Below are 27531 nucleotides of genomic sequence, written 5' to 3'. Positions count from 1 at the left end.
GCTTTTACACCTACAGGATTTAGTTTGATTGAATCAAACTCAAGTTTGTTTTCCCTCTTAGTGCTGTTCATTTTGTCTGGTGTGATCACAGTAATCACACTCAAGTACACACTTTGCAAATTGTAATATTTGCGTTGAGTGGTGAATAAACAAAATTGTAATTAAATGTAATTTAAAAAATTAGCAGGTAGAGGATAGACCCACGTACAGTAGGCTGACATCCATTGTAAAACTGTCTCTCTCATTACAAAGATGCACAGTAGTCCACAACACAGGACCTTCTTTGTATATTTACTTTTCTGTTCTCGTGGAAGACACTTCTGACCAATAAGTGGCGAGAAAGTTCTGACGTGGTTTGAAGTGTTTTGGTATGCTTGGATTTTTCTGTGTGAAATGTGGCCTCCCCCATCTTTAGCACAAATGATTCTATTCTAGGGTACAACCAAAAGGTGGAGCTTTGATCACAAACATTTTGTAGCTGACCAGTATAGTCAGGGTCAAATACTAACTACATAAAACTGATTATTTCATTATCACATGCTGTTTGGCAGACAGACAGATAACAGGCACCTTAAAGCCTCAACTGAACCGAGAAATTGGTAAAATTTGAATTTATGACAGGTTAGTGTGCCTCACTTGTACTGCTTTTGTTCCGGGTTCGAGTGGGAACAGTCTTTTAATTTTGATTTCTGAAAAAAACAACTTTGGTATCTCCCACGAGACAATATCTCACAATTAATAAAACTATCGGGTTGTGTGAGGAAATATGTCAGTTTCTAAAGTAAACTGAAAGAGAGTTTCAGTTAAAGCTAGCGCTGGCATTTCTGGGGGCCATTAAGAGGCGACTGGATGCGCTGCAGCTGGGGCGTGTTATTACAGGCCATTTTATGTGTGCTGGAGATTGTTATTCTGCGAGTTCATCATGTTCCTTCCCCCACGGACAGGCGCATTCGTATAATAACGAATTCACACCAAAGTTGAAAAACACATTAAACCTTTCCCAACCTCCCTTGAATAACATCTATGAACCTCAGTAGTTCATTAATTAAATGATTATTATTGGAATAAGCGCAAATCGTCGTTTGTTGTAGTTTGTTTCACTTACAATATTTAGTTTTACCCACCTGTATGTAGAAACACAGCGAGCAATCTAGAGTGTTCGGTTAACTTAAAATCTTTATTAGCATCAACTTATCTGTTACTACTTCATATAAAACTTTACATTCAGTGAAATAATTACCTTATTGATTTAAACAAAAATCTTTAATTACTAATAATTCAATTATTAACAAAACTTATTAATCAACAATCAGTCAACAATCTCAAGCTAAGTCATATCACTAATTTCAAATTAAATAAAAATATCTGAATAAACCTGACCACTGAAATCATAAAAATAAAAACACACTCAAAACAAATGTATTCTTGCTCTACTTTATTTTAAATTCAAAATCAGAATTTACCAGACTGGTCCAACAGCAGGGAGACCCTTTGTTTTTAATCTGGTCTAACAGACAATAGAACATGTTTTCTTTTGCATCAGTCATTTGAATATAATAAACAGAAGCTACAATTGTGATGTGACTCCCAACCAGACATGCTGCAACTATGCCATACAATATACTATGTATATAGTACCAAACAGTGAATCTCACTTCTACCCAGCCTGTATGGGGTGCCGAATATAAAAGGAGCACCTATAACATTTACATTAGACTTTTACACATTTAACTAAAAGAGACTAAAGAGACAAAAGACACATGTGAGAAAACATGTTGTGTCATTTGGTTAAATGTGAGAAAACTAGTTATAGGTGTTCCTTTTACATTCGGCACCTAATAAGCTTGAGCATTACAGCACTGCTAAACGAAAGTAAAAATGTTTTTCATGGTAGTCCAGGTGGGGCGCATTGACCAGTCCAAGATAGAAAGTCTGAGGCAGGTTGGCCAGTTCATCCATCACCACACTCCCCTCCAAGATGACTCCCACTCTGAATGGGTTAAGCTGAGGATTTTCTGGATTCCCACTGGTGTTTTAACTGTAAGGGTCCTTGTCAGTTACATCCTAAAAGAGAAAACTGTTAGTATAGTAGTATACATTTTATTCAACTACTATAATTAGACATGTAGTCTAGTCTACTGCCTGTAAAACCAGTTTTTCCATAAAGCAGTATGAGACATACCAGTACGAAACGTGCAAGCCCATAAATATCCCTCAAGCTAATTTGAATAAATCTTTATTTACTTGCATCACCACTTTCAACATTTACACAAACCTAAGACTTACAGTGCAGGTCTTCAGGAACGCAGAATGATCATCCCCCAAAATGAGTGGAAGTCCACTTAGGCAAAGGATTCTACTGTCTGTTGGCTGAGTGGTCTGAAATACACAACACAACAACTTAACCACACATTTTATGCCTAACAAACGCGCAGACGACACAAAAGGAAATGACAGAAAAAGGTATAGAACATGCTGAAAAAACAATACATACATTATATATATTTTCTACCGCTAACAAATGTCCCACGAAGCAAAGACATGTTCTTAAGTTACTAAGCATGTGACTGACGGGGCAAATTCGGTTAAAACTAGTTTCCTACCGCTTACATTTTTCCCAAACCCAAAGTGCCTAATGGTTAACCTAATGCTAACGTTAGTTAGCTAACAGAAAAGACTACACCATTCAGACAGCAGAAAAACGCAGCAGGTTCTTACTCACCAGTGTTCAAGCCTCACTGTGTCGTTCTCTGGCAGAAGTACGTGTCTGCCGTGTTCCGTATTAAGTCGTGACCACGTTAACTGGCGACCGACTTCCGAATGCCGCCCCGGTTGCTCTTAGTTACGGTAGCTGTTTTTAGCAGGAAGGAGGCATGTTAGCTGTCCACGCCGATGCCGTGTCAATGTTTTGTTAATGTCTTGTCGTTTGTACACGATTTAAGTAAATAGTTTTACAAGACACAACCTGACGCAGTTTGAACGCTGCTCGTGTTATAGTTACGTAAGTGGCTAAAGGAAAGTGAGGACTGAGTGAGTCTGCTCCTGAATTGCTACGCTCTGCTTTCAATAAAGGATCAATGTTAAACCTCTGAGTTTGGTCTTCAGAGCCTTGGCTGAGTTATATATTCATCAATTATAAATAAAAACATTCACAAACACTTTGTGAAATAAACAAATTTTAACGGGATTCGATCCCGAGACCACTCAAACCAACAAAAACAGGCCTCAGTCCACATACGTACAGAACCATTGAGCCACAGGTAGATCTACCCTTGACTACCTGCATTAAACATATTTACCAAGTAGGTCAGGGTCTCGCGCAACAACAGCAGCAGCCAGGTTAACTTGCGACCACTTTGACTCGATCTTACGATAAATCCAGTTGTTTTATAAAGTGTATAATTTAATACGTTGGCGCCAGCAGCTGTTATCGTGTGTCTGTTGTTATTGTGTTGTCAGATCCTACAGTACATTTAACTCGTCTTTGGTGTCGTGTTTGTGACAAACAGTCACGGTTACTTCAACACTGTGCGAAAGCGGAGCAGCGTCTCATTCATAGGATTGCTCTAGTTTTACATATAAGCAGCGCGTGTTCACTATTGGTTTTCTTGTCCGTGAGCATTTCTGTATTACATCAAACGATTTAGTGGCAAAGACAGGACGAGAATTAAAACGTCAATGCGCAGCAACGAGGGCGCGAGTTATACAGGAAAGACACATAGTAAACAATTTGATTATGACCAAACCGTCCACTTTACATTACAGAACCAGAGCCATACAGTGTGAAGACACATTATTTTTCAAAAGAGCTGATATACTTCCGTTGAAGAGCACCTGATTGAGTTCTGAAATATTCAAATGTTGGTCAAAGTCCTAATGCAATTTTGTGTTCTACTGAAATGTAGCATTTTAGACTGAAACTTTGAACAAGTTATTTAAGCTGTCAGGGCTCATTTTATTTCTTTTGAGCAGATTGAGCCTCAATCAAGGAGAGAGTAAAAAAACCCAAGCATGCTAATGTAAAAAATGCAGCAAAGACCCTGAAGAATGCTTCATGCGACTTCAAATGAAGCAATCACTCATGGTGACTGATGTTTTATTTTTCACCCTCTCTATCTTTCTCGCCATGTATCTGGTAAATCCATCCTAACATACTAAAAATAGTCATTAAAATACAGATATATTCATGGGACACTGGAAAGTTTATTTCTTTTACTAGCCCTTTGAAATTTCTTTCTTGAACAGTGAGCAAATGCATTGCTGTATGAGACCAATTTCAACAAGGATCAGTACCAGTGATGATGCCATTATCAGGCTACTGATCAGTTTCTCAGATGCCCCTGTCACAAATTGGCTTGATTTAGGGGTTGACAACTTATTTTAAAAATCACAGCAACCTAAACAAGGCCCAATAAAATAGCCTGACCTGGGATTCCCAAGATAAGAAAAATGGTTTCTCAAGGATGTTGACAGTTGACTGAACTTGTCCATCTCACTATGTAGGTGAAAGATGCTTTAAGACACTGCTGTAATTTAATCAGTTTTGGTGGTATTGGCTTTACAGGGGCTGCAGGTGAAATAATATTTCATAGTGTAAATTATACAAAGAGTTAATTAAATATTGTTGGCACACACAAGAAAGATATCTGACTATTGTAGAGATACGACCTACTGAGGAAAATGGATATGATTGAAGAACAATTGACCCCTTGATCACACTGTTTCACTTAAAGTGTAGCCTAAAACTCTCCTTCCCTTTCTCTGCAGTAGATTAGGATTATTTCTTTGGTCTCTAATCGAAAGGCTTATTAGATAGCGTTTCACTTCATATTCACAGTGTCTGCTTTTCACGGATAGGCAACAACTGCATAAAATTTACATTCTCCATGGGGAATTTGAGTAATCAAATTTTGGCGAGTGATGGTTGCTTATATTTCAAAATATTGTCAAAATAGAACAGGGTGTGCATCACTGTATTAGTGCAGTGCAAAAGCTGCAGGACTGCTTGAGACACTAGACAAATGGCAGCGGGGCTGAGTGTTTCAAGATGAATTTATGAAAGCCTTGGTGCACTACGACCGTATATCTTCTGACTAGCAGTCTAAATCATACACTGCCCTCCCTCCCCACCGTTTCTGCAATGCCTTTCCATCATATTCTTGCTCATCTAGTTTCCTGGCAAAGTTCCATTTTCAAAGCTGTTACACCAGAATCAGTTCAAAACCAAAACGTTGACAAGTTTAAGACAAAAGCAAAGAGCAGTAGAGAGAAAAAATAGACACCTTTTTGACTAGAATCAGTAGAATAACGATTGAGCTGCTAATCTGCATTTTTAATGACACAAATAAGTTGATTCCAAGGATCTGAATCTTAACTAGTTACAACACTGTTTTGAAATATTAAAGAATTCTACCAGGTAGTACTGTACTCTCATTTGGTTAATTTTCAGTACGTTGCGATGATACTCTGCCTGTTACTGACCCACATTGTCTCCTGACTGTGCTATAGCCAACGTGTTTTCAGTGATGTTCGGATTACTGTGTGGTGTAGGTATACTGACAATGGGTATTTGTTTCTTGTAGCTATTTTGTGGTACACGTGTCCATGTTAGGGCCTCGTGGGGTTGCCCAGTCTTAATGTAACTTATCCACCGCTGTACTAGACGTACTACTGTACGTACCTGGTGTTCTCCCCTACTGTGAACATCACAGCCAACTTAAGTTCACCAACTCTCAAGCATTTCCTGATAATTGCAGATGTCGCCTAAAGATTGTCCCCAGACATTGAGCTTTACATTACCTACTTCCAGTTTCCAGTGTTCCCAAATTAAACTGTCTTTTCAATCTGTGTCATTTCTAGTATTTATATATTAATTTCAATTATTAGCAGAGTACTTTTAAATACTTCCACTCCTACTGTATTTCTATTAAAGTCTACCAGACTTGCGATGGACTGGCGTCCTGTCCAGGGTGTACCCCGCGATGGATCCATCCATCCGTCCGTCCGTCCGGACGGATGGATGTTCACCTCTGACTCTCAGAGTTTAAAAACAGTTAAACTGATAAGAGGGATGGCTGCACACCTCTTATAAACATTTACGCTATTCAAGTAATTTTCCTCAACACTCTTAGTTATTGGAGGTGGGATTTGTTAGGTTGTGTATATAATCCGTTAAACTTGTAGTTGTATTGTTATATTCTATTTTTACAGTTCCTTGAGATTAATTATGTTGTTGTTCTTGTGTGGTGCTTTAAAAAAGGGCAATCCAGTAGAAAAGTACTGTCCCAATTAGCCGCAATTGCTAGTAATTATACAGTAATTTTCCTATAACCTACAGATCTGGCTTGCTTTTACAGTACACGTTTTATGGCTACACAGGATATTCTCAATAGCTGTTACTTTTTGTAACATTTTATATGTACAGTACTGCTTCTAAACACATTGGCTTTAGAGGAAAACTTTGAGTGTGTTGCAGACATCAAATTCTGGTATTTACAAAGGCAATTAAAGTGAAAACAATTTTCCACAGCCAAATGGAAATATGATTTGCAAATAATTTGGACCAAAGATCATGTGTTGAGAAAAAAGAGCAGTAAATACTGGCCTCCATTCAACTCTAAAAGCCTGATGAGAGTTAAGTAAAAAGAAGGCCAAACACCCAAAGCTTCATCTAGGCATGATATGACCCCCGAGTGATGAAAGGAAAATAATTAATTTAATTTAATTTGCCTTCTTTTGTTGTTTTTCTGTGAGAGAAGCCGGACCTCTGCATAATCAGAACCCTACGTTGGTCGCCATCCTGTACAGACGATGCATCTCTCATCACCAAATGACAACAGAGAACCATAAGCTGCGATGAGCTAGTTAATGACTGTTTTATTAACCCCTTGTAAATCACTGTCCGCTCAGTGACAAGCACATATATATCTTTCTCTACCTGTTTAATACGTTTCCCAGTATAGTTGTTACTAGACTTTAGACTTCAAACTTTAATATTTTAAAAACATTGTTGTCTTTAGAAAATAAAACCTTGAAACTATTTTCATAATTTGGTCATTAGTCCCTGGAAACTTAAAATTAATTTAACAATAATTATTATAGAAAGGTGTCACTGATATTTCTTAGGTCAATAACAAAATCTGCAATATTTAATTTCTTAACATACCTAGTGCCTACTTTTTAAATAACTGTTACCTAAACATAACATGATAACAAAACATAACATAATATGAAAAATCTTAAATCAAATCACAATGAGTCATATCTGGTTTGTGACCATTTGAATTGGGGCAGTATAAATAAATTGACTTGCATCCACCCATTACTAGAAGCTTTGTTGTCTTAAGGCATCAGACTTACTGTATAATAGTGTGAGTGAAACGTCAATAGTACATGCACCATTATGTGGTTTCATCAGACACACAGCAATAGCCTCACTTGGCCCTCTAAGAGGTATCATATAATGGTACATTTACCACAGCTGTGGTTGAGAGCTTAAGCCTTGAGGCAGTCTGTGTGCAAAATCTTCTGAACTGTTGGCTCTATGAACTAGCTGTCATGTAGATCAGGGCAGGAAGGAAAATGTGAAGAATTTAGTCAAGTTGAGCAAAGAATATTCATGGCAATCTGCCCAGTCCTATGTAGAAGATAATTGCTTAATTTAGTTTGGTCAAATTGAAACTAAATCTGATCATTTTAACCGGAATCTTCTAGAGGCCTTTGGGTGTCTTTTTAAAGTTTTTGATGATGTAATATACATGTAGTTACATACTGTATGTGGCAAATGCCTCTACTATTATCACATTTTTTTATAAATAAATTAATATAATACTAAAAGCAGCATAAGTGTCAATGAGCTGAAATGTATTCTCCAAGATAACGGGCTAGTGTAGAGAACAACCAGCTCTGTAGTTCAGAAATACATTTACTGTAACTACAGTACACTATCAAAAGAACCAGTTCATGATGCACAGCTGTAAAATGAATGATTCTATAAATGTGTGTCTTTAAACAAATCCCATACAATTACTAAAACCAAGAATGAATGGCCTCTAAGTCACACAAACCTGGTTTTTGTTTTCTGTCTGAACCCATGATCCCTGTCTTGGGTTTAGCGAACTGCTTTGTTATTTTATTTTGATGTTTTTCCCAATGTTTACATGGTCACTTCCAGTTGTTTGTTGTACCTTTCTTCATGAGTCTAACTTGACTACCATTGGGATCTTATATAGAGTCAGAATATAAAACACTGTGCCCTCTTTCTCTCATACACACTTACACTACACATGCTTAGATAACACCAGTCCTAGAACAGAATCATATAACTTCTTTAAGTAGTTAATAGTTAGACTGTTATTATTTAAAATTGTAATTGCCTTGTTCAAAAAGTACTGACGTACACTGCTTACTTTTAATTACTTTTAGCTATTAATATTGCTAACTTACTTGGTATACAGTATCCCTAACATTAAACAACATCACATCATACACACTTACAGCTAAAGCCTGAAAAACTGCAGCATTGTATGTGGATATGAGGATGCTTAGCTTACCGCCATAATGAACTCTCAGTGACACTGTTGAGGCTGAAGTCAAACAGTTTGGTCAGCATTAAAATCACCTGCAGAATAAGAAAAACACTGTATTACATGTCTGCTTATTGCATTTGTGGTGATTAGGTGAAACAGTATCTGTTGGATAAAAACAATCGAGAAACATCTTGCATTTTGACTTTGTCCTACACAGTGTCTCACAAAATTAGGCATTGTTAGGACACACACATGGGTTCACATGTAAGAATGTGAGTATATGCTACACTATATGTTTTCTTTCTTTTCTTTTTCTCTAGTAAGAGTGACAAGGAATTTTCAGTTGTATTTCTGTCTGAAGACATTATTAAGTATGATGAATTTGGTGTTTAGTAAAAGTTAGAAATCTAAAATTATTCAATCCATTAATTTCAGTCCCTTTAACTGAATGATGTGAAATAACCTACTCATTTATTATGCATGCATCTAAGAAACTGAAAACCAATGCTTAAACTACACATATGTTAAAGAAATGAGAAAAAAGGCCTTTTAAAGTCAGCTAAAAAGATTCACACATATTAAATGTTGTGACAGAACCTCTTGATACAAAAGGATTCAAAACTCTTATGTTAATGTCTGCATAATCATGACCCTTTTTATACATTACGTTTATTATACATAGACACATAACTCGATGTATAATGAGGTGTTGGTGTTTGTGTATGGAGATGAATCTCTGCCAGAACAAAACTGCATTTAAAGAATTAAGATTAAGATTAGAATGAAGATCAACATTCATCAGGTTGCTTTATTGTTTAATGGTCCTGTGTTTAAACTCATTACTGAAAATAAGAGACATATCAACATTCTAGTGAGACTATTCTGCATTCTGTTGACACCCTCAAGGTGCACAGGATGAGGTAAAGTGGGTCAGCCATCTTTAGGGAGTCACAGAGACAGAAACATCACATTTTGCTCTAAGCATAAAAGAAGTAAAGCAGCACAGAAACTCACACTCTGTTTACTTTGTGACTTCAGATATACTTGAGTGGATAAAATTGAAAAGAAGCAGAATAGGCAAGCAAATCTTTATACATGTAGAGAATGGTGCAGCTCAAGTGTTAGTGTTTATTTTATGATGCTATGTAAAAGTCTCCAAAAGATATTCTGTTGATGACCCCTATCCAGCTCAAAGCACAATGGTCTGGTATAACAGCATGGGTGACCTGGAAATGCAGTTATCTTTGCCTGTAATGTAGAGCTTGTGAAACTCTTCTCCTTGTCCAGGCTGCTTCTGATAGCATTACTGCTCTTTACTGAGCAGCCGAGCCACTGCGTGACCTGTGTGACTTTGAGAAACACTTCTCCCAGCATGGGTTTCCTGTGAGTATAAGCAGAACAGGAGCACCTTGGGTAGTGGGATTACTCTGCAAGTAGTAGTTGGCACTCTCTCTGTGAACATCTTCTGATGTGTTGTGGAAAAAGACAACAAGACAACAATCATTTAAAAAAGGGGATCTGCAAAACAGAGTAACTAGCTAAGGTTTAGTCTGGGGACTGAATAACCTTATTTCCACAGAAGGCCTTTGCATGCTGATGACTGGCTGAGTCTATTTAGCTACCTAGCTACGGGCAGAATTCACACTTGCACCACATAGTTCCTGTCTTTCTCTCACTATATTCGCTACCTTCCCTTACCCATGCTCCCCTTATTTCTCTTTCCTCACCGCATTTTAGCACTATTTTCTGTCCCAAGTCAATATGTGTATATGGGGGTATGTGAGAGATGAGTAAAGGTGAGGGTAATAGTACAATTATCTTGTTAATATGTCCTAGTCATTCTGCTGTTGTGTAATGTGTCAGTCATGGTGGTGACTGAAAGTCAGTGTATCCCTCTGGATGTATGTGAAGGTGAGCAAGTATTTAGTCTTTTACAACTCTGAATTACCACCTTAAGGCTTGTACAGTATGTGTGTAGTCAAAGATGCTAGCGAGTTCAGTCTCCCCATAAAGTTCTTTAAAAGGCTGAGGAATAAATTGGTAACTTAGCTTCATTGGGTGAAGGACAGCATGCCCTACTGTCTGCCACATAGGAAGACTATGCGGGCAGTTATCATTAACTGTCAGCTCGGCTCCCACTGGAAAGTGCACATGCTCCATGACTGACCATGCCAATTAGGCCTGCAGGTCTCTGCCACTGTAAATACTACAGTAAGGCTAGGTTCCACTCCAAGAAAAGGGAAGATACAGTAAAACAGATGCACACTCACTTCTGACAGATTGGAGCTGTGTAGAAGAGCTTAAATGCATTCAAATAAGCCTGGATATAACTAGTGGCTGTGCATTGCGTTACAGAATAGAAATAAAGTAATTACCAGATGCTTCAAAACACTATAGCTATTTGATTCATCAACAGTACAATGCAACCTTCCCCTTTGCAAAACGTTTACCATGCATTACCTGCCAGTATACTTTTTGACATCTAATTGTATGGAGGCTGCATTTTTAAAAAGATAGTTGCCACATACTGGATTTAAAGTATACGAACCAAACAATGAGCAGACATCTGTAGACAGAGACTGATGAAACAGTGGCTGCCACAGTGTCAAGAGACATCAAACTCAGAACAGTGGTTTCAGGATCACTCATCCTTGCTTGCTCAAGTCAAGATAACAAGGGAAAAATACAGGAAGAACATTGTTATCTCCATGGCAAGTTGCTGAAGAAAAAAAGCTGCAAACCATAACTTTTTGCTTAAACCACAAGGGAGCAACCAGAGAAGGAAAAACATGCAAACTCCACAATGAAAGAAACCCGGATGACTCTAGCAATCAAACCCAGGACCTTCTTGCTGTGACATGCAGCAGTGCTTACAACTTCTATTTTTCCTTTCTTATTCAGATCATAATAATTAAATCAATTCATACTTTATGTTAAGTAAAGGTGAATTTTGATTAATTGAGAAGCTAAAATACAACAATGGACATTTATGGGTAAAACAGTTCAGTGTACAGTACAGTGTGCCTCAGATGGTAGCTTTAAAAAAACGCGCATCAGTATTAGTAATGCATAGAGAAGTCAAAGCTCTGGGTGAAGATCAGTAGAAACTGTGTCTGTGCAAAGCTTTAGGTGTTTAAATACCTCCCTATTATTTCGTTTTAATCAAAATGACTTTCCTCTTAGCAAACACAGCTATCTCATATACTGTTTGGTAATAGCATCATGGATCAAAATTTACCAACAAGCATATACAAACAACAATTACCATTTCCTGGGGCACAAGAAGACTAAATAAACAAATATGGAAATTGGGGATGTTATCACATACACTGAAAGCTCCAGAAGTGGCAAAAGTGCTGGGTTCATGTTTTGCAGGGCTTTACAAACTATTTGTTTTTCTCACGTCGTCGTATCATGTGTGACCACATTTCTTTATGGGAAAATAATTTTTATTTTGCATGCTTTCATTACCGGGGAAGAACGGAAAGTAATCTGAGCACAGAAGAAAATGCTTATGCAGAGGGGACAACAGTTTATCATAGCAAGGTGCATTTATGAAGCTGCTTGGCTTCAACTGATGCTTATACTCTAATGAAAACTCAGTAGAGGAGAAAGCAGTGCAATACAAACATATAAGGATGAAAAGCTTCACCTGTTGACATTACTCAGTGTTATGAACTGATGAAGGATGCTCCTCTCTGTGGATTAAGCTGTCTCTTCTTTCTTTGAAAGGTTTACCACTAGTTCCAATCATTAACTAAGAAGTGAAAATTACTTGAGAAGTGGGTTTTCAGTTACTTGCTGCCTATCTAAAATATGTCTTTGTTGGTTTCAAAATTCTCCCCTCGCACAAGCATGCATGGGAACAAGCGGTAGAAGATGGATGGATGCTTTCAAAATTGATTAAGACCTACATGCAACCACCATCCACATGCAACCACCACCAGTAATAGAGCGATTTATTGATATATCAGGGAAATGGACAGTATCCAGAATCTATATCTTAATTTCCAATGTAGACCAGACAGTGAGCCTTCCGATCTCTAAATAGGAAGCTGATCTCAACATCACCACTAATTACAGGTTCTGGAATAATATATGTTCTAATTTATTCAGAATGACAAAAAATACAAATTTACAACGAATACAATACAAAATCCTTCATAGAACTCACTATACTGGACAAAGGATGTTCCAAATGGGTCTGACAAACTCAAATATTTGCCCTCACTGTACAGATAACACAGCAGATAGATTCCTACATGCATTCTGGTCATGTTCACCTGTGCAGCAATTTTAGCAAAGAGTATGTGAACACCTGTCAACCCAGTTAAGTTGTCCAATCCCAGCGGCCCCTGCACTTTGTCTTCTAGGAGATCTAAATGGGCTTGATCTAGAGACAAACTCATCACACACACTTCTTTCTGCCCTCTGTGTCGCAAAGAAAATCATCCTCATGAACTGGAAGACTAAAATAAAATTAAGCATTACTCAGTACATGAACAGCTTGTTAGATTATATCACCTTAGACACATTGTCTGCTTCATCAAATCAATGACCCAAAACTATACTCTGATTGATTCCATTTCCAGGTAAGGATGCGTGGGGCTCGGGTGCTGCATCATGTCTGGCACAGTGGTGGTGGTGGGGGGGGGGGGGGGGGGTGTTCCTGGTGGTTGGGGGTGCCTGCCTGCCTAAGGAACCAGGACAACAGGACTGGTGGATTCTGGGCTGGCCGCATGGGTCCCCTGCGGCGGGGGTGTGGTGGCTGCTGAGACCAGCGGTCCTGTGCCGAAGTAGGGCCATTTTGAGGGTTGGCTTGTGCCTGTCTCCGGGGAGCGGAGGCGGGCCTCCCTGCCGGTGTGCGGGGGCGGACCTGGGGGGTGGAGACCTGGGTGACCTGCGTCCGGGGGAATCCCTCCGGGGGTGCCTGCCTGTGCCCGGATGGGCGTCTCTCCCCTGGGGCGGTGCCCCTGCTCGGGTGGGGCGCTGCCTGCCCTAGCGGTCCGACGTCCTCTGGTAACTGCTGGGGCCTGTTGCGGGGGGCGGGGGGTTGGAGGACTACTCGGGCTACAACCTTCATTGGGCCCTGGGCGGAGGTTGGCCCTCAATGCACAACCGCAGAGTATGTGTGTAGGTATGAGTGTAGCACTACACGGGGTGAGCATGGGCATACTTGAGCGAGAGAATGGTCAAGTGTGGAAGAAGGGTGAGGATGGCTCTGGCTGTGCTGCGTGTGGTGCCTGGGCAGTAGTACTGCGGTCCCTGGGTCTCAGCTTTCCCTTCCTGGCTGGGGGTTGCGGGGGGCGGTGGGATGGGTAGCAGAGCCAGTCGAGAACCTGGCTCTGCGGACCCTGGTGCTCTGCTTCCCAACTACATTTCTCCTCATTCATCCACTTAGGTCTGCAAGGGGCGTCCTGCTGATGGAGAGACCGGGGCTACCGGGAAGTGGTTCCGTCCCTCCCAAGTGGGATGCTCTGCAGTTTTAATTGCATTAGTCATACACACTCGTCCAGGAATCTGGGGGCTCCTTCCGGGGAGCCAGTGGGCAGAGCCTTTACATTGATGGCTCTGTCTGCTGGACCCCTCGGAGAATTGACAATCTCCCAAAGTTCCTCATACTTAGCCACATACACATACTGTACATTTAGGGCCGGGGGTGGGCTCTTTCACTGGGGCCTGGGGCTGAGGCCAGTTGTGGCCTCGCCTACTGGCCCTGGTGGAGAGATCACCACCCAGTTTTCACTGCAAAAAGACATTTAGGGTGAGGGGGCACTGTCTGGGGGACACACCGTCAGCCAGCGGTCGTGCTCCTTTTAGTTCCAGAATTCAGTTCCAGACACTCACAGGGTTCTGGGGTGCCTTTTCCGCTGCCCTCTGCTTCCCTCGGCTTAGGGGAGTTGGGCGGGGCTCAGGAGGAGCTGCGGTCCCTGCCTGGGGCCACATGGACGGCAGGCCGGAGACCTCCCCTCCCCACGAATGTGACCAAGCGAATGGTTTGGGTGCGAGAATGTATCTGAGAGTGCATTGGTTCATGTATAATCGACTAGTTTGTTGTGAGAGAGTTTATGGTTTGTGTGCATTGATGTGATGATGTGTGTTGTACGTGTGGGTGGGTGTATGCGTCTGTGTTTGTGTGAGTTTGTATGCGTGTGGTGCGATTGGAGTGTGGGGGGTCCGGTTTTCCGCCAAGGGTACGATGATCGTCTGCCTGGGTGGTCTCTTTTCTGCTGACCCCCACCAATTGCTGGCCTTGTGCTGCAGGGCGGTGTGGGCGCGGGGGGCATCTCCTGGCAGGCTCCCTACGGACTGCGGGTCCTCGGGCTCCACTCTTTCAGGCCGACCCTCCCACGGGGGGGAGTGTTTGCCCCTGGTTCTCATGAGGCGGACAGCGTTGACCCCCGGTGGCCCATTCTGACCTCGGGTGCTGTCTCTGTGGCTGCTGCAGCTCTGCCTGGGGGGCTCTGTGTGGGCGGCTTGGGTCGCAACACCTGCCCTCCTGGAACTGAAGGTGTGTGGGCTCCCTGGCTGCTAGGATTCTTTCCTCTGCTTGTTGGATGGGCGTAGTGGCCGAGCCCCTCACATCACCCTGCCTTCCGTAAGTGGCATTGTTCATGCACCAACGTCTGCCTCACCCTTTGTGAATAATATTAAGCTACAGCCTTACTAACCTTGTAGTGGGACACTTTCCAAATCCAACTGTAAGTATTAATGATACTTATCACTATCAATATCAATAATGTGTGAATATGGAAATTGTGGTGTTGTATGTCATGACTTTTATTAAGTAGTATGGGATATGTATAACAATGCACATGTGTATGTAGATGATATGTATATGTTTGTATGAGTATGTGCACATACCTTAACACTATTATTGCTATTTGTCATGATCTGGGTTTTTGTTCTAGTTGTTTCCTGTTGTCACGCCATGTCCTGTTTTATTTTGTTAAACTTCCTGTTCTCTGTCAGCTGTCACTTACCTGTTCCCAGTATCCACACCTGTCAGTAATTACGTAATCACTCTGTGTATTTAGCCACCACCTGTTCCCATAGTCCTTTGCCAGATTGTCGAGTTTCCTGAGTTTCGTGAGTTTCCTGAGTGTCTTTAGTTTCCCGAGTCTTCTTGAAGTTTCCCGTGTTTCGTGTTCCGTGTTCTTCGTGTTTTGTTCCCGTTTGCTTTCACCGTCGTTTTCTGCCTGACCCTGGACTACTATCTGACCGTGAGTTTTGCTTTATCCCTGCCTGTACTTTTGCCGTGACCTTCCGTGTATCGAACCTCGCCTACGTACTGGACTCGAGATCGCCTGCTCCCCTTTGTACCTTTCGCTGAGCCTTTTGTGTATGACCTGGACCGTCTGACTCCGCTTATAGCAATAAACCTGTGTTTGATCATTATCCTGCCTCGGTGCTGTGCATGTGGGTCCTTTATCTGCCGTTCCGTGACACTATTAGTATTAATTTCCAAGGTAAACCACAGTACAACAGTTGTTTAGTTATGAATGTGTTAGCCTAAGGTACATCCCTGCTTCTTATTTATTTTTCTCCGATTGTTTACTTAACAGATTTGCTTGGTTTCATCAGCTGGTTGCACCCCCCCACCCTCCCGCAAACACACCATAAAGCAGAACCGACTTAACCTGTCCACCAACACAGCAACATCACACATATTTTGGATTAGCTAAATAAACAATTAAATAAACCATAAATCAAGAAGATTATATATATTTTCAGCATTCAGCGTAAGATATGCTGCTTGTTAAACTGCTGGACAGAACACAAAAAAAAATGGATTAAGACCTGTCAGGTGCACTACCCAAAGAGTTTATAGAAGCCACCCCATACTAAAGTCCAACCTTCGTTGCTTGTTAGCAGATAATCAGAAAATAAACTTCTGCCTCGTTTCATCTTTTTACAGTCCTCATATTTCTTCATATTTCTATCTGCATATGCATTTTCTAGTTTTGTTGTCATTGGAGAAGATTATTTTTGGCCGTCTGATGATTGTACACATGCTGTAGTCAGTCGTATTAAAAATATTGTATGTACTCTTGATCCTGGAATACTAATACCCAATATCCAGCCAATATTTGTCCTTTATTTCTAGTTACCTTGAGAACATAGAGGCAAGACAACTTCCACCTGCACAGGAATAACACATATGAAGAGTTTCAGTCAGGATTTAGATTGTGCCATAGCACAGAAACAGCTCTGGCTGGAGTCTTCTCGTCCTTTTAAATCTTTGGGCTGGGACATAGCATAATGGTAAATGGTAAATGCTCCAGGCGGCATGGTGGTAATTTTAATTGGTCACTCCAAATTGGTAGGGGTGTGTGAATGGTTGTCTGTCTATGTATGGACTGGGGACCTGTCCAGGGTGTCCCCCGCCCCATAACCAGCTGGGATAGGCTCCAGCCCCCCCGCTACCTCACGTATGGGATTAAGCGTTAGAAGATAGATGGATCGTAAATGCTTCACATTTATATAGCACAGTTATACACCCTTCCAGCCCTTTGCAATACAGTAGCTCATGCACTCTGTTGTTTTCCATGCTTCCATATTTTTCATGCACATTTGCTTGAAACACCAGAAACAACTTGGGTTTCAGTGTCTTGCCCAAGGACACTTTGACCTTCTTAACTGCTATATATGCTTAATAGATCATAGATATGCTTATGGATTTAATAGTATATCTGATTCAATAATGAATCTCTCAGAGATTTTGGCTCAAATATTTTGACCTCTGTTTAGTCTTAATTTAGTTTAAGTCACAACACATTGACTGAGGGTCGTCTGCAAAGTAATGAAAAAAATACAAAAACTTGCATGTTCAAAAACAAGCAGAGGTCAAAATCACAAGACTGGACTATCAGAGGCTGGGCTAGAGACAAGACAGGTTTACCAAAACGGCTCATACACAGGAACTGGAACAACGGCAATGCTGGAGTGCTGGTCATGAATGAACACAGACAATCTGGCAAGGTTACATGGCAATGGGTGGAGCTTAAGTACTGGGAGTGATGATGACAAGATAGTCTGCAGGTGAGTTAATTAGAACCAGAAGTAAAGCTAACTGAATCTAACAATGACTAGGACAGGAAGTGGCAAGAACATAAAACCGGAAATAACCAAAACAGTGATGCAATGACTGAGTTTATGACAGAATTCTTGCTCTAGATACCTACTTGCCACTCTGGCTCAAAAACCTTTAAGGTACAAAACAGAGACAAAATATATTGCATTGGGTGGCCCATTTATACTTTCTATATTTTCTTCTTTGTTTACCTGTTCTTTCCTAAAAAGAGCTAGCCAGCGTTCCAACATTTGCTTATAAGCAGTTGCTTTTCCAGAATTTCTTAATGTCTCAATGAAAAGGGCATCATGTGATTCACAGAGTACATTTGGTGTATTTTCTTCCATCCATTGCAAGAACTGGTGGATCCCGGCTCTTTAAATGAAGTGTGCTTAGCAATTAATGCCTCAGCAACAATAGAGAAGTGTTCATCTTGGGGATAAGCCAAGTATTTGTACATCTCTGCTAGATTCTGCAAAATGGCATGTTTAATGTTTGCAACACTAACATGCATGTTCCATCTCTCATCTAAGTAAGGTTTTCCTGTCTCAGTCTATATTCCATATCCACAGAGAAATATGACACCTCAAATGTAGAAGGCCTTGGGTCACGTGAGGTTTCCTCGTGTGGCAGAATATCGGTGTCAGATGAACTTGCTTTAGACAAGTAACATACAAGTTGAAGGGCTGAATGTAGACAACAATACAGTTACATTTTCAAGCAAGACAATCTTTAGTGTTGTTCTTGTAGGCAATTCAGTCAAATCTGAGCATTGCAAAAAGCATTGTTGAATTTGTTGTCTTCATAGTGAAGTATGAAGTCATACCACAAATTGAGCTGTTTTTTCAGCTTAGTTGTAAGTCCAAATTGTTGGGCTTTTCTTGGAAAATGAGCTTGCGGATGTCATTTTCACCAACCACTACTCTCAATGGCCAGGTTTGGTCCATGATTCTAGGAGTGACAAAAATTACATCAGCACAACATGTAACGGTTCAGAGTAACAAACAGCTGGCCTTTTATCCGGTAGGCAAAGAGGGGGATATTGTCATTAACCCCCTTAACTGGGTTTTTGCAGAATTCGTAAGATCTTAAGTGTCTATTAAACCATGCAAACATTTGTGTGCTTTCCCTCAAACCTCCACACATCAACAGGTGGTCCATATACTTGAATCAGATAGGGACAATGCTCCGGGTAATGGTGTTTTGGACTTTTGCCTCCGGCTACGTGCGGGACGCCTGGTGCCCCGTGTGTCTGGAGCCTCTGTCCGTCGAGGATGCAGAGGATCTTCATATTTTGGACTTTGATAACAGGGCTACTCATGATTGGCTTTGGTGGTGCCCTGCTTTATCGGAAGATTGGAAAGATTGGAAAATCTGCGGCCGGCTCATTGGCGTGTCCACCGGCCGTGGAGCTACAAACGCCGATGGGGGCCATGGTTACTCGGCTGACGGAATTAGAGGATGACCCGGATTGAGGGACTGACTAATAAGATCTCAGCCCGTTCGGAGGAAGACAAGAGACAGACGGATAACATCTGCAGACAGACTGAACACTTGGTTACTATGGTGACAGCCTTGTCTGACAGGCTTGAGGAGATGTCACGGGTGACCCATGGTCCCACAAAAGGTGATGAAGCCCTGAGTTCTGACCGATTGGAGTATTGATCTAGACAAATTAGTCATGGATTGTTAAAATGTATTAAATTTGGCTGTGCATTACTCTGTCCCTTCTCCCTCACCCCTCCCTTCCCGGGTCCAATCTAGCTCACCAGCTGTGCCTCTATCTATCCTCTTCCCCTGTTGTGACTCCCTTCAAGGACAACTGTTGGACTGACATGTGAACATCTTGGTCGGCCTCGGTCATACTTCTATAAACAACACCTCACTACACTGATGCAGATACACCCCCTCCCACCCCACCTTACAGTCTCACTGTCTGCTCTCCGACTTTATCTATCTGTCCTGATGAACCCAAGAAAAAATTCCAGCAAGGTTTCCACTTGTACTGTGTGCCACTGTATGTGCGTGTTTTTTTTTTTTTTATTGTTTGTACTGCAATTTGTCACAGTCTAGATCATTTAGTCACTGTAATCACTCATTTCCGGTTTTATTTTGTCACCACTTCCTGTCGCAGTCATTGGTAGTTTCAGCCAGCCTTGCTCCCGGTTCTAATCTACTCACCTGTCTGTCATTTAGTCATCACCATTTAGTACTTAAGCACCACCTCTCACCCCAGCCCCTTGCCAGATTGTTTGTTCATTCACCCGTTCAACTTTCCAGCATTCTTACCTTTACCTTGCCGTGATTTTTGATCCTGTTTTGTTCCTGACCACGTCTCCAGCCCAGCCTGTGATAATCCCGTCTGCCTGTGTGAGTTTGACCATTGCCTGTTTTTGACATCCGCTTGCCTTATCCTCGTCTGTGCTGCTACCGATGATCTACCTGTGTACCGACCCTTGCCTGCCTGACCACGAGCTCGAATAAACCCTGTTGTTAACTGAGCCTTGTCTCCGCTGTGCGTGTGGGTCCGCTACCTTGAGTCCGTGACAGTACAATCTGGCCACACTCGGACCCAGCCGGCGTCTTGCATCGGTTTAAGGACCGCAAGGGATTTTGTTTTGTGTACTCGGACGGCGCAAAGTCGTGATGGTGTTTTCCTGCTCGAGGCTGCCGGAGGACCTCCGCTGGTGCTTCGGGGAGCTCGCAAGGAATTACGCGGAAGCCCCCAGTCTGAAGGCGCGGCTCCGCGTAATAAAAAAGGCGATCGCTATCCTGGAGGAGGAATTTTGGTGGCTTGACTACCCGGAAGTGCAGACGCTTTTTGAGAGGCTCCAGGCAGTACGGAGGGATTTGGCACGCGCTCTGCGCGCGGCGCCCGCCGGCGTCTCATCAGCTGTTCCTGCTGCACCGGAAAGCGCTCCCGTCGTCGCTCAGTCAAGCCCAGCTCACGTTCCTGTCATCGTTCAGTCAAGCCAAGCTCACGTTCCTGTCGCTGCTCAGTCGAACCAAGCTCACGTTCCTGTCACTACTCAGTCAAGCCAAGCTCACGTTCCGGTCACTACTCAGTCAAGCCAAGCTCACGTTCCGGTCACTACTCAGTCAAGCCAAGCTCACGTTCCGGTCACTACTCAGTCAAGCCAAGCTCACGTTCCTGTCGCTGATCAGTCAAGCCAAGCTCACGTTCCTGTCGCTGCTCCGTCGAGGCAAGCTCACGTTCCCGTCGTCGTCCAGTCCAGCCAAGCTCACGTTCCTGTCGCGGCTCAGTCGAGTCAAGCTCGCTCCCCTCCAGATCCAGTCCGTACCGTGGTCCCAGCCTCTGCTTCAGCCCTGGCAGTTGAGAAGCCCACAGCTAGTCGTCGGAGGTCCAGACGGCGTCGACGACAGCCGGTTTCCCCTGTCCAGGCTCCAGAAGACTCGGTCACGGAAATCAGACTGCCTCCTTCGCCAGCAGAGGGCACTCTCGCCCCATCATACGACATGCCCATCTCCATCGCAGGCATCCCAGACAGTATCTTCCTGCGGATCCGTGCCCAATGCCCCCCTCCGGTCCTGTTCCTGTTTGCACACTGGCTGAACTCCGCTGAGGCAGAGACCGACCCGGTAAGCAAGGAGCGTCACTTCCGTGAAGCCGCCCTGCTCATCGCCCGGAAGCCTGCGCTGCGCGAGGCCCTGGGTTTCATTGAACCCCCGTCAGAGCCTGCACCCGTTCCTGCATCAGAGCCTGCACTCGTTCCTGCATCAGAGCCTGCACCCGTTCCTGCATCAGAGCCTGCACCCGTTCCTGCATCAGAGCCTGCACCCGTTCCTGCATCAGAGCCTGCACCCGTTCCTGCATCAGGGCCTGCATCACTGGCCCCAGCGTCTCCTGCGTCTCTGGCTGCAGCAACTCCCGCCCTAGCCTCACCTCAGTCATGCCAAGCGCCCGCCTCAGCTCAGCCCGCAGCCGCTCAAGCCTCAGCTCAGCCCGCAGCCGCTCAAGCCTCAGCTCAGCCCGCAGCCGCTCAAGCCTCAGCTCAGCCCGCAGCCGCTCAAGCCTCAGCTCAGCCCGCAGCCGCTCAAGCCTCAGCTCAGCCCGCAGCCGCTCAAGCCTCAGCTCAGCCCGCAGCCGCTCAAGCCCCAGCTCAGCCCGCAGCCGCTCAAGCCCCAGCTCAGCCCGCAGCCGCTCAAGCCCCAGCTCAGCCCGCAGCCGCTCAAGCCCCAGCTCAGCCCGCAGCAGCTCAAGCCCCAGCTCCGCCCGCAGCAGCTCAAGCCCCAGCTCCGCCCGCAGCAGCTCAAGCCCCAGCTCAGCTACGTCAGGCTCAAGCCCCAGCTCAGCTACGTCAGGCTCAAGCCCCAGCTCAGCTACGTCAGGCTCAAGCCCCAGCTCCAGCTCAAGTTCAGGCCTCGGCCCCGCCACGCCAAGCTCAAGCTCCATCCTTACGCCAGCTAGCGGACACCCCTGGCCAGTCACATCAGGCCTTAGTTCCTGTTCCTGTCGGCCATATTGAGGCCGCTCCCGTTCCTGTCGGCCATATTGAGGCCGCTCCCGTTCCTGTCGGCCATATTGAGGCCGTTCTAGCCCCAGTTCCTGTCGGCTCCTCAGAGGAGGACGCCGTTCTAGTTCCTGTCGGCCAAGTAGAGGTCGTTCTAGTCCCAGTTCCTGTCGGCTCCTCAGAGGAGGACGCCGTTCTAGTTCCTGTCGGCCAAGTAGAGGTCGTTCTAGTCCCAGTTCCTGTCGGCTCCTCGGAGGAGGACGCCGTTCTAGTTCCTGTCGGCCAAGTAGAGGTCGTTCTAGTCCCAGTTCCTGTCGGCTCCTCGGAGGAGGACGCCGTTCTAGTTCCTGCCACTGTCGGCCCCTCGGAGGTCGCAGCCCCCTACGATCCCCAGGAGGGGGTCGTCCCGGCCGCAGCGTCTGTTGCAGCCCCTGCCGACCTCCCGGAGGAGGTCGGTCCAGCTCCGTCTCCTGCCGACCTCCCGGAGGAGGTCGGTCCAGCTCCGTCTCCTGCCGACCTCCCGGAGGAGGTCGGTCCAGCTCCGTCTCCTGCCGACCTCCCGGAGGAGGTCGGTCCAGCTCCGTCTCCTGCCGACCTCCCGGAGGAGGTCGGTCCAGCTCCGCCCCCTGCCGACCTCCCGGAGGAGGTCGGTCCAGCTCCGCCCCCTGCCGACCTCTCGGAGGAGGTCGGTCCAGCTCCGCCCCCTGCCGACCTCTCGGAGGAGGTCGGTCCAGCTCCGCCCCCTGCCGACCTCCCGGAGGAGGTCGGTCCAGCTCCGCCCCCTGCCGACCTCCCGGAGGAGGTCGGTCCAGCTCCGCCCCCTGCCGACCTCCCGGAGGAGGTCGGTCCAGCTCCGCCCCCTGCCGACCTCCCGGAGGAGGTGGTCGGTCCGCTCCTGGTTCATGTGTTTTTTGAGCCAATGTGTGCAGGTGCTGCCCCTGGAGGTCCGGTCCCGGGCACGCTCGCCTCAGCTCCTGGTGGTCCGGCCCCGGACACGCTCGCCTCAGCTCCTGGTGGTCCGGCCCCGGACACGCTCGCCTCAGCTCCTGGTGGTCCGGCCCCGGACACGCTCGCCTCAGCTCCTGGTGGTCCGGCCCCGGACACGCTCGCCTCAGCTCCTGGTGGTCCGGCCCCGGACACGCTCGCCTCAGCTCCTGGTGGTCCGGCCCCGGACACGCTCGCCTCAGCTCCTGGTGGTCCGGCCCCGGACACGTTCGCCTCTGCTCCTGGTGGTCCGGTCCCGGACACGTTCGCCTCTGCTCCTGGTGGTCCGGTCCCGGACACGTTCGCCTCTGCGCCTGGAGGTCCGGTGCCGGCCACGTCTGTCTCCGCTCCTGGAGGCCCGGTGCCGGCTACGTCTGCATCGGTTCCTGGTGGCCCGGCTCCGGCCCCGTCTCCACGTCTGTCTTCGCCTCTGGTTCCTGCCTCGTCTCCACGTCTGTCTTCGCCTCTGGTTCCTGCCTCGTCTCCACGTCTGTCTTCGCCTCTGGTTCCTGCCTCGTCTCCACGTCTGTCTTCGCCTCTGGTTCCTGCCTCGTCTCCACGTCTGTCTTCGCCTCTGGTCCCAGCCTCGTCTCCACGTCCGTCTTCGCCTCTGGTCCCAGCCTCGTCTCCACGTCTGCCCCTGGTTCCGGCTTTGTCTCCACGCCTGTCTTCGTTGCTGTTCCCGGCTTCCCGCCAGCTTTCGCCTCGCCTGCCCGACGGAGGGCCAGGTCCTTGGCGAATCCTGTGGCAGGGATGGCGCTGCCTCCTGCGTCGTCGGCCACCTCGGCTGGCCGGTTCCGGAGGCGACCACCTACCTGGAGGTCGCTGTTTCCGGCTTCGACGATGGCGCGGGCTCTGGCACTGCCGACCGCCGCGTCTTCTCAGTCCCCTGGAGCACCCCCGGTCTGGAGAGCACCGGCGCATGCGTTTGGCCACTGGAGGCAGCATGTTTCGACGCCGGCCTCCTAGAACTCTAGCCTTGTCTCCGGGCATAAGATGTGCCGTCTCGGCCTGGCGGCTGCACGGCCGTGACTCTCCTCGTCACCACCCCCCTTGAGGAGGGTTCTGGACTTTGTATTTCCTGTCATGGACTCATTATTCATGGACTCACCTCATGGACTTTGTTCTGTTTTCCCTGCCACTCAGTTCTTGTGTTTGTTCTAGCCCGTCACCCATCATGTTTATCTGTGTTTTTGCCTCTTTTTGGTTTTCTGTGGGACGTCTGGGAATCCGCCCTTGACGGGGGGGTTCTGTCACAGTCTAGATCATTTAGTCACTGTAATCACTCATTTCCGGTTTTATTTTGTCACCACTTCCTGTCGCAGTCATTGGTAGTTTCAGCCAGCCTTGCTCCCGGTTCTAATCTACTCACCTGTCTGTCATTTAGTCATCACCATTTAGTACTTAAGCACCACCTCTCACCCCAGCCCCTTGCCAGATTGTTTGTTCATTCACCCGTTCAACTTTCCAGCATTCTTACCTTTACCTTGCCGTGATTTTTGATCCTGTTTTGTTCCTGACCACGTCTCCAGCCCAGCCTGTGATAATCCCGTCTGCCTGTGTGAGTTTGACCATTGCCTGTTTTTGACATCCGCTTGCCTTATCCTCGTCTGTGCTGCTACCGATGATCTACCTGTGTACCGACCCTTGCCTGCCTGACCACGAGCTCGAATAAACCCTGTTGTTAACTGAGCCTTGTCTCCGCTGTGCGTGTGGGTCCGCTACCTTGAGTCCGTGACACAATTGCTTCCACTGTCGGACTAGCGCCGGGTAACCTGGCTGCTGATGGGAATTTCCCCGCTGTGGGACTAATAAAGGCATTCTATTCTATTCTCTTACTATGAACACAGTAGTTCAGGAGCATTCTTTGAATAGCAGAAAAAAGCAAAAGCTTTGAAAGGTTATTACCTGCTAGCAACTCTTCCTGAAAATCACTTTCTTTATCTTGAATGTCCACTTCAGTTCTTGCAACTTCAATCAAGGTTTCTCTGTGTGTTAAAACCATTGGCTTGAACTACAACTGGCTATCCATGTGTCTGCCATCATGGTTCTTGTTTTGTGTGGGCATTCAATGTTGTATAGACGCCTGTTTCAAAATCACAACCTTGGTATGGACACTGGACTTTGACGCATTTAGGTATGTATACATTGCTCAGTGAGTTTGCTTTAGATAAATGTAGTTTTAATGCATTAAAGGTCTTAAATGTGCAAAGGCACTGCATATGAAGACATGGTATTGGTAATGCTCTCGTGTAGCCACCATCTTTCAGTCTATAATGTTTAAGAAGCTGCCCTTGCTTTTCACAAGTTGCAAAACTGACAGGTTTACTGCATCAGTGTTGATTGTTTATCTTCACTCTTCAAAAAGAGAAAAAAACCACAAACATTGATTTAAATGCATATGTATGACAAGAGGAGGCTGTGTTTGCACTAGCAAACCAGAAACACAATATGTGAATAGTAATATTCTTTCAATGGTCACAAAGTTTTCCTGCTAGTGATTTATCAATGAGAGCTGATGCTTTGTACCAAACGACAAGAGCCGACTCCCACTGGGAGGAGCCGAATGTTCAGCCAACATTCTTCATCCATGCACACAAATGTGAGACTACTTTTATGAGCGCACCATATTTACGTCTCATTCATTTTGCAAAGCTGCTGTTTGGTGGTGAAGACTGGGATTCCCCTGAACCCATCTTTCTGAGTTCAGCAGTTTCCTGCCTTAGATTTTTCCTGTTTCGTCTGGAACAATTTATAAAATTCCTCTCCACGGATGTCTCCACAAAAAGGGAACCAACCAGATCTGGCGGCAGAGTCTACCTTGAAGTATTTTTTCAATGCCAGACCTCTCTATGACCTTGACAAAATGTGTCACAGGTCAACTAATAGTTTATTATACCTTGAAAGAAATATATACAATATCATCATACCCTGGTAATACAGGGGCTATTAGATATAATTTGTCAGTGTTCTCAAAAAAATTAAATCTCATAGAAGTTGTTTAATTTTAATCAACTTCAGCTTTAAAGCAGAATCGCTTGTACCCACGGTGATTCTAGATTAAAAGGAGTCCCCTTAGGATGTGCCTAAAGATGCCACTGATAACTCTTTTGTTTCCTCCTCGCACTCCCTTTGTTCCCATTATTCTGAATTAAACATTCCCTATTCTCATCATTTGCATTTGATTAAAAGAGATTAGACAAGAATAAGTTAAAATAAGCAATTCTTTAGAGCTTACCTTTACTCCACTACTGCTTAATTAATAAACAACACACAGCCAATCACAGATCCTCTTTTGTTATTTTTCTGGTATTATTCTGTGTCATTACAGTGCTGTATACATTAAACTTCCCAAATAAACATGAGGTTCAGTTGTGTTGGTTATCTGTGTCATGACAGAGTGGCAGCAATAATAGTGAAAATATGAAATAGATGATAAAGCTGTAGACTCACTGTTTTCAAACCGACAAAAAAACATTCTGAATGTGTTATTTTGACCTACTGATACATGAAAGGGTTAAAAAAAATGCACTGTATTAAAATGTGTGTCCCTGTGGTTCAAGACCTGATGGTGGAGAGTGAATCATTCATTACCTGCCTCTGACAGTTGCTTTTTAATGACAGTTAATAATATCTCATTAATTACTTACTTTGGCTTTTACACTGAGTGGATACCACCAGACATTTTGAACTTAGCCTGCAGAAAATGCATAAATGAATACATGTCTGACTGGGTTGGAAATGTGGAAGTCCACTGACCAATGACGCGTGCTTCATTGATAAACCATAATCTTAGTGTACATGTACTGTATTGCTTACTGTTAAATTTCTATAGTTACAAAACTAAAACTCAGAAAGAGACTCCTGAGAGGAAGACTGATCAGAAGTATCATGTCTTCTGATCAGAAGTCTCAGTTCTGTCAGGTGTTTTTTTACTAGGTGTTGTTTTAGTAATAAAGTAGGTGCTTGAATGATGATTTAGGGAACCTATCAGTACTTAATACATATACACCATATATTTTTACCTGTCAGTTTCACTGTCTAGTTATTAACCTAGCATGATTAAAAATGCCTCAACATGAGTACTGTATGTAATTACTTATGTCTGAGACTGCATGGCAAGTAAGGGACTATTACAAGAAAGTTAGGAAGTTAGTTTCAGCTTGTTGATACAGAGTGTTTGTGTTTTTTACTTTAGTTTACCAGAGTCCTATATGTTAAGTTAGGAGTGTGTTCTCGTCAGTGACGTGAGGTCAGGGTAGGCAGGGGAGGCGGGGCCTCACCTCGCCTGACAAAATACCATAATATGAATACATAATAACATAAAATAGAAATCAATATCTGTCCACTGATCTATGTTATAAATATCTTCTGTTATATTTCCTCTACATTTTTGAACATTTCTTAACATTTTCACAATTAAAATCGCTGTATATGCACATTTCCGGCCATAATATGGGGAGAAATGCGAGAA

At 44.6% G+C, this 27531-nt stretch overlaps 2 protein-coding genes and 1 long non-coding RNA gene across 18 annotated transcripts in view; 1 reads left to right on the top strand and 2 right to left on the bottom strand.

Annotated features, from left to right (window-relative positions):
* LOC114857125 (VPS10 domain-containing receptor SorCS1) overlaps nucleotides 1-27531 on the bottom strand; it is a 223562-nt gene that overhangs the window by 144201 nt on the left and 51830 nt on the right. For all 16 annotated transcript variants that reach the window (XR_008694396.1, XR_005898146.2, XR_005898145.2 and 13 more), the window contains exon 2: nucleotides 8553-8620. Coding sequence is in view for 5 of the 16 variants with exons in the window: in XM_029153605.3 (XP_029009438.1) it covers nucleotides 8553-8620 (68 nt within the window). In the remaining 11 variants the exon portion in view is untranslated. The remainder of the gene's footprint in view (nucleotides 1-8552; nucleotides 8621-27531) is intronic.
* LOC114857491 (uncharacterized) lies at nucleotides 1117-8525 on the bottom strand. Its single transcript, XR_003786236.3, has 3 exons — nucleotides 2723-8525; nucleotides 2287-2379; nucleotides 1117-2064 (listed from the first exon to the last, which is right to left on the bottom strand). It is a non-coding gene; the product is annotated as an uncharacterized LOC114857491 (long non-coding RNA).
* LOC129603954 (basic proline-rich protein-like) lies at nucleotides 19668-24799 on the top strand. The gene is made up of 2 exons (XM_055507880.1): nucleotides 19668-22563; nucleotides 22954-24799. Exons 1-2 carry the CDS (start codon nucleotides 20248-20250, stop codon nucleotides 24112-24114), a joined length of 3477 nt encoding a protein of 1158 aa, XP_055363855.1. The 5' UTR covers nucleotides 19668-20247; the 3' UTR covers nucleotides 24115-24799.

This window comes from Betta splendens, chromosome 1 (assembly GCF_900634795.4).
Source record: "Betta splendens chromosome 1, fBetSpl5.4, whole genome shotgun sequence".
NCBI classification, from domain to species: domain Eukaryota; kingdom Metazoa; phylum Chordata; class Actinopteri; order Anabantiformes; family Osphronemidae; genus Betta; species Betta splendens.
This window is presented reverse-complemented; position numbering and strand designations above follow the sequence as displayed.